Consider the following 12,944-nt stretch of genomic DNA (forward strand, 5'->3'; position numbering starts at 1 on the left):
AAAGAAAACAATCTTTTACAAAATTACAAGGTAGAAAATATTTATTGAACATAAAAAACTGAACATGTTTTAATTTCCAGCATTATGTTGTTTTGGTTCCACCTGCTGGTGAATGTTGGTAAAATTCTTATGTGGTTACTTTTTGGTTGGCCAACGATTTATGTTTGTGGTGCAACCGTTACGGAGCGGCCAGTCTATTTCCTTATTTTACAACGCTGTTATTAATTGTTCGTTGTTGTTCGTCACCGAAAGTGTTTTTTTTGCCATTTTCGGACGAACAATTTCGGTTACTGAACAATCGGTGCATCACTAGTGGTAACCACGGTAACAGGTGGTAACCATGGTAACCACCTCCAGGACATGACGCTAGTCTACCGCTGGATACTTCCCTAGCAAAGCTAGCTAGCTAGCTAGCTGGTACCCATCATGCACCTGGTGAAGTGAGGAAAGTAAAGCATCTTTCCAAGGAAGCACAAAGTTACGCCAGTGCCGGGAATCAAACCCACGACCTTGGGATCGTGAGCTGAAGCCCCGACCACTCGGACACTCAACTCCTGGCTAACATGAACTAAGAGGAACATTTATGTTCAGGAATCTAAGAACCAACGTTAAACAACGATGAATCAGTGATGAATCTGTGGAACAGCTGATACAGAAATGAACTTATTATTACCAGTTATTACAATTCAGAATAGAAATACTAAATGATTAATACATCTAAATCAAAGGTATAATACACACAAGCCTGTACCTGTGGACGTGTGTATGTATGAGTGTGTGTGTGTGTGTGTGTGTGTGTGTGTGTGTGTGTGTGTGTGGTATAATACACACAAGCCTGTACCTGTGGACGTGTACATATATGCGTGTGTAGGTATGTGTATGTACTATTCTATTATTGATTTTTGCTTATATTTACTGTATGGAATGATATTTATTAATGACATTGCACTAGTTTATAAAAACTAACTAATTTTTTTGTGAAAAGGGAATAAGCTCAGGCTTCAGTCTACACCTTTTGGTCCTGGTTTTTAGTCAAAATTGTATAAAATTGTGTATATATATATATATATATATATATATATATATATATATATATATATATATATATATATATATACACACACCAAAGATTATATATATTTTTTTGTATTTCACTGATAATTTACACTTGTACTTTGGGTTATTTGCGTTTTGGAAATTGAAAAGGACCAATAAACTAAACTAAACTAAACTAATCTCATCCACGTGGCCTGAGTGAGGGCGGTACCGTTCTGGAGGTGGGCGGGGCCTGAGTGTGGGCGGGGCCTGAGTGTGGGCGGTACCGTTCTGGAGGTGGGCGGGGCCTGAGTGAGTGGGCGGGGCCTGAGTGAGGGGGCGGTACCGTTCTGGAGGTGGGCGGGGCCTGAGTGTGGGCGGGGCCTGAGTGTGGGCGGTACCGTTCTGGAGGTGGGCGGGGCCTGAGTGAGTGGGCGGGGCCTGAGTGAGTGGGCGGGGCCTGAGTGAGGGCGGTACCGTTCTGGAGGTGGGCGGGGCCTGAGTGAGTGGGCGGTACCGTTCTGGAGGTGGGCGGGGCCTGAGTGAGGGCGGTACCGTTCTGGAGGTGGGCGGGGCCTGGGTGTGTGAGGGGGCGGTACCGTTCTGGAGGTGGGCGGGGCCTGAGTGAGTGGGCGGTACCGTTCTGGAGGTGGGCGGGGCCGACGGGCTGGTCAGGGACATGATTTCCTGGATGGCGAGCCTCAGCTTGAGCCGGTGCAGCGGGTTGCTGATGCCGATCTCTCTCTGGATCTCCGTGTCCGACAGAGCCGACATGATGGCGCCGCTCTTCACGTTGGCCCGGCAGGCGGCCACGTACCAGGCCGGCATGCCCACCCACAGCTGAGGAGAGGGTAGAGGTCAGAGGTCAGGGGTCACAGCGGGGTCAGGTCACCCCTGCCCCAGGACGGGGTTCCTACCTCCAACCAGGACACCACGGTGGGCCCGTCCCACTGGGCGAAGGGCAGGCCGTGCCGCCGGGCCTCCTCCAGCAGCTCATGCCTGGAACACGGAGAACCGGGTTAGAACCGGGTTAGAACCAGCAGAGAAGCCGTTATTATTATCATTAGGGCCCTAGCACTGACAGTGCTCGGGCCCTATTGTATCTGTAGGAATTGTTGTCATTCTCATTGTAATTTTTCAGACGAAAGGAGGGTCTTTTTCCCCCTAAACGTGCCCCAAAAGTCACCAAATTTTGTACACAAGCCAGTCCTGGTGATAAATGTGATATTTCATGGTTTGCATTAATGGGCGTGGCCTAATGGCTCAACAGCGCCCCCTAGAAAACTTTGTGCCTCAAGCCCCACAATACGGTTTGACGTACATGCACGAAAATCGGTACACACCTGTATCATGTCACAACTTAAAGAAAAGTCTCTTGGAGCCATGGCTGAAACCCAACAGGAAGTCGGCCATTTTGAATTAATCGTGTCATTTTGGTGCAATTTATGCCATTCCTTCGGCCGTTAATACAGCCAAACCGTAACGTGCACCCAGGTGTGTTATACATCAAAATGTGCGTCTACATCCTGCGACGACGCGCATTACTTTTCTCAGTCAAAAGCGTTACCGTGGCGACGCTAGACGTCAAAAAGTGCACCCCCCCTTCATCTGATTGGTCCATATCTGATAGTTCCTACTTTCTGCCATAACTTTTGAATGGTTTGATATAAAGAGTCGTGGGTGGTTTCATCCACTAAATGTCCAGTTCTGAAGAATCTACATGAAGTCATACAAGCTTCCACTGCAGCCTGAACGTGCACCAGGATGGAGGCCGTTCATCGCTGCTTGCAGCTTTAATTATTATAAGTGCCACGGCTGCGTCACGAGGCACTCTTATTATTGCTCAGGCTTAATTATTATTATTTATTTATTTATTCTTCCGTATAAACTTCGGCGCGTAACAAGTAAAAACGTGCACCTTAAGCGCGAATCGAGTGGTATGACTTTTATTAGCGATTGGTGGGCACGTTTTTTGCGCAACGTGCAAAAACTTGCGCTTTTAGCGCCATCTGGAACGCATTGGGAGAACTTTGGGGCCTCACCACTCGCACACCGTTACTCGAAAAACTCTGAACCGATTTAGAAAGTTGTAGGCCCTGGATTTAACTACAGTCCTGTGGATTTTCAGAGCGATGGCAAAAATAGTTTTCACACGAAGTGCAAAAACATTTCCAAATTTCCAAACTAATGGGGAGATTTTCCCATGTATGTGTGTGGCACGGAATGTCACACTGTGGATGGGAGGAGGTAAAAAAAAAGACAAAATTCACCTTTTTTCTGAGTCACCTAACTTTCTCATACCTGCACGTAGAAATGTCGTTCAAACTTCAAAACGGAGGAAAACTTCTCTTCTCTCCAAACCCCAAACAGTTTTTTCCTAAGATGTACACTTTTCAAAATATGAGCACTCAAGCGAGGACTGGAAATCACTTTTTTGTCAAATCTAGAGTGCGGATGTCGGTTGGTAGAGTGGCAGACAGTAAAAAAAAATTACCTGAATTTTTTTTTGTAACTCGAGCTCACAGCCAAACCGTAAAAAGGAGACCAATAATTTTTGGCCAGAATGTAGACATAGGTGTTGGGATTCATAAAATGTGACTTTGACAGGCGGGGTTTGCACAAAATTTAAATGGGGGAGGCTAAAGCGGCGCCAATACCTGTCTCAGTCCCCATTCACTGTAATGTAATCAAACATTTTCTTCAAAAGAATCTCACTCTGTCTTCGCACTGAGCTTACTCACTCATTTTAAGGAATATCTGAATAAAATTAGGATTGTCAGAATCTGCCGGGTTCTGTGTCTCTCACGATGTTTTTGTTTTTCTGCTACGAGCTACGGTTTTCTCACAAATCAAAAGAGTTATTTCAGAGCTTATCAGAAGCCAAAATCTGGGTTTTTCTCACAGCTAAACCGGAAGGTTCTATGTCGAGGTTCTTGTTGCCGGGGCAACCAGAGCTCAGCTGCTGAGAACTGGTCAGCCAGAACTGGTCACATGACTCAGTCAGTACAGACTTCATATACCTTAACCTGGAAAATGGAGAAATCCGACCCATGAGCCCTGACCTTAGCCGACCCCCAGTCCTGCTGGGAATCGGTTCATGGTAGGTATATATATATATATATATATATATATATATATATATATATATATATATATATATATATATATACCCCCCCCCCCCCCCCCCCCCACACACACACACACACACAGCAAATAGCCCAGAGTAAATGCTATAACTTTTGAATGGTTTGGTCAACACAGCACCCAGTCTTGTTAACACACACGAACCCACAAACACACACACAGATGAACCCCCACGTGCACGGAGGTGGAAACAGTTTCAGCGCCACATTCCCATCATGCATCATGGTAGTAAAAGCTCCGGCCACCAGGGGGAGACGTCGGGCTGCAGGACCGTCCAGGTTCTGATGGAACCAGAACCAGAACCTGGACGGTCCTGCAGACGTTCCTGCACTAACGCCATGCTCCGAGAGGAACAAGCACCAGAACCAGAACATTCCTGTTAGTGCAGCCATAGACATCTATACGTAGACGCCCCATGGAGCTGCTGCGATACGTCAACGTCGCCGCCATATTGGATGTGGCAAGACTGGGCTGCAAAGTAATACAAGTAAATGGACTTATTTTCATAAAGCGCCTTTCTACAAAGAAATGTACGTTTTACGTCTCATTTATTCATTCACACACACGCACTTTTTTCCTCTTTTTCTCTCTTTTTTACTTTTTTCCCCTCTTTTTTTTCTATTTTTTCCTCTTTGTTCCTCTTTTTTCATATTTTTCTCCTTTTTCCTTATTTTCATAAAGCGCTTTTCTACAAAGAAATATACGTTTTATGTCTCATTTATTCATACACACACGCACTAATATACTTGGGAAACAGTTAGGCACCAAATATAATATATTTAATTTTCTTTGGTGGCAAAAATAAGAACTTTATTGATCCCACATAGGAGTAATTCATTACTTCATTATTCGTTATATCTGCTATAAGAAAAATAGATCAACAAAACTAATTAAACATTTTTCAAATAACAAAATTACATATTTGAACCATTTTTCAGACAATAAAATAACATTTGAACCATTTTTTTCAGACAATAAAATAATTGAAAAAAATCTGAAAAATATTTAAAATATGTTATTTTGTCACTTGAAAATTTTAAAAATATGTTTTGTTGATGAGAAAATATGTTTCTCTATTTTTCTTATTTTTGTGAGAGGGTTAAATATTGTTTTTCGGCACTACCTTGTTCTCTATAGCTGATATAACATGAATTTCTTTGTAGAAAGGCTCTTTATGAAAATAAGTCCATTTACTTGTATTAGTTTACAGTCTTGAACATCCAATATGGCGGCGACGTTGACGTATCAGCAGCTCGATGCAGCGTCTACGTATAAATGTCTGAGTGCAGCTGCTCTGGCAGCAGAACAGAGAGCATCATGGGAGATCAGGCCCTGAGGACAGACTCAGTCCTGGAGGTGAGTGGGAGGAGTCTGGGGAGAGTGGGAGGAGTCTGGAGTGAGTGGGAGGAGTCTGGAGTGAGTGGGAGGAGTCTGGGGAGAGTGGGAGGAGTCTGGGGAGAGTGGGAGGAGTCTGGGGAGAGTGGGAGGAGTCTGGGGAGAGTGGGAGGAGTCTGGGGTGAGTGGGAGGAGTCTGTAGTGAGTGGGAGGAGTCTGGAGTGAGTGGGAGGAGTCTGGAGTGAGTGGGAGGAGTCTGGAGTGAGTGGGAGGAGTCTGGAGTGAGTGGGAGGAGTCTGGGGGGAGTGGGAGGAGTCTGGGGAGAGTGGGAGGAGTCTGGAGTGAGTGGGAGGAGTCTGGAGTGAGTGGGAGGAGTCTGGAGTGAGTGGGAGGAGTCTGGGGAGAGTGGGAGGAGTCTGGGGAGAGTGGGAGGAGTCTGGGGAGAGTGGGGGAGTCTGGGGTGAGTGGGAGGAGTCTGGAGTGAGTGAGAGGAGTCTGGAGTGAGTGGAGGAGTCTGGGGAGAGTGGGAGGAGTCTGGGGAGAGTGGGAGGAGTCTGGGGAGAGTGGGAGGAGTCTGGGGAGAGTGGGAGGAGTCTGGGGAGAGTGGGAGGAGTCTGGGGAGAGTGGGAGGAGTCTGGGGTGAGTGGGAGGAGTCTGGAGTGAGTGAGAGGAGTCTGGAGTGAGTGGGAGGAGTCTGGGGAGAGTGGGAGGAGTCTGGAGTGAGTGGGAGGAGTCTGGAGTGAGTGGGAGGAGTCTGGGGAGAGTGGGAGGAGTCTGGGGAGAGTGGGAGGAGTCTGGGGAGAGTGGGAGGAGTCTGGAGTGAGTGGGAGGAGTCTGGAGTGAGTGGGAGGAGCCTGGAGTGAGTGGGAGGAGCCAAGCAGCAACAACTTACCCGGTCTTGGGACTACGTGAATGGAGGGAGGAGGAGGAGGAGGGGGGTAAATCAAATGACAAGGAGAGAGAGTGAACTGATGCAAATGACAAAGCAAAACAACATGAATGGGAGTGTGTGTGTGTGGGGGGGGGTGATGGTGGTGAGGAGGTGGGGGGGGTGAGGTGAGATGGGGGGTGAGGTGAGATGGGGGGGTGTAGGAGCAACAACAGCAACAGAGCTCATGGACTCATGTCGTTAACCAGGATCTAGTTAACACTAGGGGTGTAACGATACACTAACCTCACCATACGATATTATAGCAGTAATTTAACAACCTGGAATGAAGAACATATGACTTAAAAGACACAAAATACAAAACAATGCTGTGTGTTTGCCCTATTGTTCCAGTTTGTAAAGCTTTATAACTGTTTAAGTTTAAAGAGAAAGCCAGGCCAACCATTTTCCACAAACTGAACTAAAAGTAAATGTCAGGTTTGCATTATGCATTTTCAGTTTATACAAGTACAAATATTTAGACACAAACGGAATAGTTTCTCTCATGTATGATTTGACTTTTTTCTTTTCCAGAAATGTAACAACTAAAATTAAATAAATAAATAAACTATGAAAAGTCCAAACTTTAACGTTTGGCCAGAATTAACGTTATCGTTTCATCCTCTCACCGTTGGGGACGACACAATCTTTACATCAGAAACATTGATTCCTGATCACCTGATAAGTTAAAGTTGGGAGCTCAAAACCCCCAAGAGTCCCGTGATCGGGACCAAAACAGTCCTAGTTTTTGATAGATTTTGGAAATATTGTTACACCCCTAGTGAACCAGGATCTAGTTAACCCCCCCGTTAAGGGGGCGGGTCTGCAGCAGGGACTCACTTCTTCTGCAGCTTGCGGTTCTTCTCCGCCGGGCCCCCCAGGGTGCCCATCCCCCCCAGGCCGTCCTTGGGGGATCCGTCAGCCTCCGGGGTTCCTGCTGGGTAGAGGACCGGGTTAGAGAGATCCAGGTCCACCCAGACCGGTACCAGAGGCTAGGGCTGGGCGATATGGACCAAAAGTCATATCTGGATATTTTCTAGCTGAATGTTGATACTCGATATATATCCATATTTTTTCTGTGCCATAATTGGGGTTTCCCCCAAAGCATTATAGCATAGCATCTCTGTTAGCATCTCTGTTAGCGTCTCTGTTAGCATCTCTGTTAGCGTCTCTGTTAGCATCTCTGTTAGCATCTCTGTTAGCGTCTCTGTTAGCGTCTCTGTTAGCGTCTCTGTTAGCATATCTGTTAGCATCTCTGTTAGCGTCTCTGTTAGCGTCTCTGTTAGCGTCTCTGTTAGCGTCTCTGTTAGCATCTCTGTTAGCGTCTCTGTTAGCGTCTCTGTTAGCGTCTCTGTTAGCGTCTCTGTTAGCGTCTCTGTTAGCGTCTCTGTTAGCATCTCTGTTAGCATCTCTGTTAGCATCTCTGTTAGCATCGTTGTTAGCATCGTTGTTAGCATCTCTGTTAGCATCTCTGTTAGCATCTCTGTTAGCATCTCTGTTAGCATCTCTGTTAGCATCTCTGTTAGCTTCATTTCTTAAAAAAACAGTCAGTTTTAATACAAAGCCTCGTGCCAAATGTCACACAGGTTCCTTTATTAACAGAGGTCTGCACAATATCAACATGTATAAAACAAATGAAATAAAAATAAACTGCCTGCATATATAGAATAAAAATGCTTCTTGAATAAAATAAAACAAATATCCCTTTCCTGCATAACAATTAAATTAAAATACACTGTAATTAATACAATGTAGACAGTAACAGGCAGACTTTTCCACTGAGGTTGACCCCAAAGCATTATAGCATAGCATCTCTGTTAGCATCTCTGTTAGCGTCTCTGTTAGCATCTCTGTTAGCATCTCTGTTAGCGTCTCTGTTAGCATCTCTGTTAGCGTCTCTGTTAGCGTCTCTGTTAGCGTCTCTGTTAGCGTCTCTGTTAGCATCTCTGTTAGCATCTCTGTTAGCATCTCTGTTAGCATCTCTGTTAGCGTCTCTGTTAGCGTCTCTGTTAGCGTCTCTGTTAGCGTCTCTGTTAGCATCTCTGTTAGCATCTCTGTTAGCGTCTCTGTTAGCGTCTCTGTTAGCGTCTCTGTTAGCATCTCTGTTAGCATCTCTGTTAGCATCTCTGTTAGCATCTCTGTTAGCATCGTTGTTAGCATCTCTGTTAGCATCTCTGTTAGCATCTCTGTTAGCATCTCTGTTAGCTTCATTTCTTAAAAAAACAGTCAGTTTTAATACAAAGCCTCGTGCCAAATGTCACACAGGTTCCTTTATTAACAGAGGTCTGCACAATATCAACATGTATAAAACAAATGAAATAAAAATAAACTGCCTGCATATATAGAATAAAAATGCTTCTTGAATAAAATAAAACAAATATCCCTTTCCTGCATAACAATTAAATTAAAATACACTGTAATTAATACAATGTAGACAGTAACAGGCAGACTTTTCCACTGAGGTTGACAGTTGTGCAAATAACAAAACATTTGTGACAATCTCAAATAAAACATTCAAGTCAATTTGTCACAAAATAAGCTAGATCAAAATCATAAAAAAGAGCTATATCGATATAAACGATATTGTCTCGTACCATATCGCGTTTGAAAATATATTGATATATATTAAAATCCCGATATATCTGTGAGGTTAATCAACCTTTTTGAATTAGTTTTGTCCTTATGAAAATCATTAGAATCAGAATCAAGTCAGTTGGAGAGCTGACTGGGTTTTTTTTTTTACAATTGCTTATCACATGTTACCAGTCACAACAGCCACTCCCTAAACTACTCAGGGGTCTGGGCTGGTCCACAACCGTCTCATGGTCAGTTGGATCATTTGTTCAAAACCCTCAACAGAAAGGATGTCTGTTTGCTCTGCATAGCATAGATTAGTTGTTCTTCAACTGAAATGTCCTGTTTATCTGTTTGTTTCCTCCCATTGTCCATCCACTGTCTACCATTGGTTGTCTTAAAATGGTCATGTTCCTGTCAGTTTTTCAATAAATACCTGATGCAAAGGAGGAGCCAGCAAGCATTTCATCGAGAGCCAGAGAGCCATGTTGCTCTGCAGGGCTCCGACTTTGCTTCCCTTCTGTGCAAAAGGCCTGAAAAATCCTTTCTAACAGTCTCTGTGTCTTTCCTAAGTTATTAATTCATGTATGTTGATTTAGGAACCTAACAATATCGCCCAGCCCTACCAGAGGTCTCACCTGAACCGGTACCAGAGGTCTCACCTGAACCTGGGCCCCCGGGTTCCCTCCCCGGGTTGGCGGGCCGGCCCTTCTCCTTCTTCCCGAACAGCCGTCCGATGGACGACTTGATGCTTTTCTTCTTGGCTGCTTTGTTGAGAGAATCCTGGCTGCTGCTGCTGCTGCTGGGGTTGCTGCCGCCGTCCCCCCCCAGCCTGGAAAATAATAAAATATAAAACATTATTATATCTGCTGGGGTTGCTGCCGCCGTCCCCCCCAGCCTGGAAAATAATAAAATATAAAACATTATTATATCTGCTGGGGTTGCTGCCGCCGTCCCCCCCCAGCCTGGAAAATAATAAAATATAAAACATTATTATATCTGCTGGGGTTGCTGCCGCCGTCCCCCCCCAGCCTGGAAAATAATAAAATATAACATTATTATATCTGCTGGGGTTGCTGCCGCCGTCCCCCCCCAGCCTGAGGAGAGAAAAGACAAATAAAATTAAAGCTGCAAGCAGCGTTGATCGGGGCCCTCGCACTCCTGGCCCCCGCCCCCCCTCCAGCTCCCTCCCAGGTTTGAAATCAATAAACTGATCTTGCTTGGAGCACAGATGCATACTAGAAGACATGACAATTCCTGGTGCCAACAGGTGGCGCTACAACCGATCCTGAATATTCCACCATAGATGTCTTCAGGCTCAGTCTACAATCATGCACATACGTTTTCAACAACATCAAATCATGTATTGCTGAATTACAGCCAATTGATGTTTGATGGCGAGGCTTAAAAATGACCTCAAACTTCGCCGGATCACTACGGTCACGCCCTCTGGTAAAAACTTAAAAGCTTTGTAATTTAGCATCGGCCATGTGTCTAGATTGTACAAACCAAGTTGTGAGCCAATCCAATAAGATCTCTAGGAGGAGTTCGTTAAAATACGAGGCCTGGAAATGACCATAATTCATGAAAAATGACATTTTCTGTTCAAAATGCCGGCCGGACTTCCTGTGTAACTTAGAGCATGGGTCCAAGACACTTTTTTGTAGAGCTTTGTCTGATATAATAGACACATAAAGGTCATTGCTGTAAGTCAAACCATATTGTGGGGTCTCTTCAAAAAAACATAAAATACGTAATTCTTCGCGACTCTGGAAGCGTGTGCAAAATGTGGTGAGTTTTCGAGCATTTGAAGGCAAAAAAAAAGGCAATTCACTTCTGGCGAGAATAATAATAATAATAATAATGATAATAATAATAATAATAATAATAATAATAATAATAATAATAAAAACACCAGCGTTTCTGATACGTGGAAACGGAGTCACCTTGTGTTGAATTGTGCTGTAAATAAACTTGCCTTCGTTCGTCTTTGCACTGTTTTTTTGATTTGTGCTAAATAAAAAAATAAAATAAAGAAAAAAATAAATAAATAAATAGATAAATAAATAAATAAATAAATAAGCGTCCCTCACCCGCGGATGTCCCGGATGTCCTCATGACTGGCTGCGTGTCCCCCGTCTCTGTTCAGCCTCATGGACCGGGGGGTGGAGGGGGGGGACGTCTCACACCGGATGGTGGTCTTGTCCTCCTGGTTGGACTGGGGGGACAGGACACGTTAGTGGGGGGACCGGGGACTGGGACCAGGAACCAGGACCAGAACCAGGAACTATAACCAGAACCAGAACCAGGAACCAGAACCAGGAACCAGAACCAGGAACCAGAACCAGGACCAGAACCAGGAACCAGGAACCAGAACCAGGAACAGGAACCTGAACCAGGACCAGGAATCCAGCAGAGGGATTGTTGAGCCACATTTTGTAATAACGTCCAAACTGTAATAACTTTGTAATTCCAAAGCATTTTGTAATAAATTTTGCTGCATTATGTAATAAGTTATTACATTTTGAGAAGATTATTATAAAATGCACTTGCAACTTTTTTATTAATAAAATGGTGGATCATAATACTAAAGCTGTGATGTCATCGTGACATCATTTCACCAGTGAAACTGGGAGGCTAAAGCTCATAAACCAGATAAAAGAAGGACTTCTGTCAGGACTAAAACGTGTCCAGTTCTCCCACGATTTCCTCCAAACTCAGGTATGAAGTTATTTTAAACCTCAGCTGGAAATAAGTGCTGCTTCATTTCCTTCAAAGCACAATGTTTTTCAGTATTTAGCTAAGCTACATAAGCTAATCAGAAGAAAATTCATATATATATATATATATATATATATATATATATATATATATATATATATATATATATATATATATATATATATATATATATATATACATACACACACACACACACACACACACACACACACACACACACACACACACACACACACCTCCACCGACCACCAGGGTCCAGATCCAGACCTTGAAATGTTAAATGTTTATCTTTATCTCAGTACAGAAGGTTCTGGATCCTGATGGTCTGAGTGGAATTATGAGAGGAATGAGACATGAAACTCCACAAAAGTGAGGGATTAGGACGGAGGAGATGGAGGATGAGAGGATGAGGGGTGAGGAATGAAGGGATGAGGGTGAGGAATGAAGGGATGAGAGGATGAGGGGTGAGGAATGAAGGGATGAGAGGATGAGGGGTGAAGGATGAAGGATGCAGAAACAGGAGAAGCTGCCAGTTTACCTTCCTGCGGTGTTTCCGCAGGTCACTAGGCTGAAGCAGAGAGAGAGAAGCAGTTAGTAGAGCAACACACACACACACACACACACACACACACACACACACACTTATATACACACACACTTATATACACACACACACACACACACACTTATATACACCACACACACACTTAAATACACACGCACGCACGCACGCGCACGCGCACACACACACACACACACACACACACACACACACACACACACACACACACACACACACACACACGCACACACACTTATATACACACACACACACACTTATATACACACACACACACACGTCAAACCAACGGCGTGGTCACCGTGACGGCGTCATGGTGACGCCGTCACCGTGACGCCGTGAGGTCCGCGTCGACGCGTAGCACACGCCGTAGGCACAGCGTTGTTTTGACACAGAACCATAACTCAAACTTTATACACACACACACACACACATTTACACACACACTCTCGGCTCTAAGAGTCTCAGCTCAGCTGTTTCTGCAGCCGTAATAGTAGTAATAATTTCCACTACTGCTGCTACTGCCCCCCCCCCCTCTGGTCCAGGAAATAAACCCCCACATTCCTCAGACCTCCGCTCTGATATATATTATATATATTATATTGA

At 44.5% G+C, this 12,944-nt stretch overlaps 1 protein-coding gene across 1 annotated transcript in view; it reads right to left on the minus strand.

Moving 5' to 3' along the window:
• ppfia1 (PTPRF interacting protein alpha 1) overlaps window positions 1-12,944 on the minus strand; it is a 92,721-nt gene that overhangs the window by 22,018 nt on the left and 57,759 nt on the right. The window contains 7 exon segments of the mRNA XM_061707189.1: window positions 1,675-1,875; window positions 1,953-2,034; window positions 6,407-6,418; window positions 7,283-7,379; window positions 9,655-9,848; window positions 11,110-11,234; window positions 12,297-12,330. Of these exon segments, the coding sequence (XP_061563173.1) occupies window positions 1,675-1,875; window positions 1,953-2,034; window positions 6,407-6,418; window positions 7,283-7,379; window positions 9,655-9,848; window positions 11,110-11,234; window positions 12,297-12,330 (745 nt within the window).

Source organism: Cololabis saira, chromosome 2, assembly GCF_033807715.1.
Source record: "Cololabis saira isolate AMF1-May2022 chromosome 2, fColSai1.1, whole genome shotgun sequence".
In the NCBI taxonomy this organism is placed as follows: Eukaryota; Metazoa; Chordata; class Actinopteri; order Beloniformes; family Belonidae; genus Cololabis; species Cololabis saira.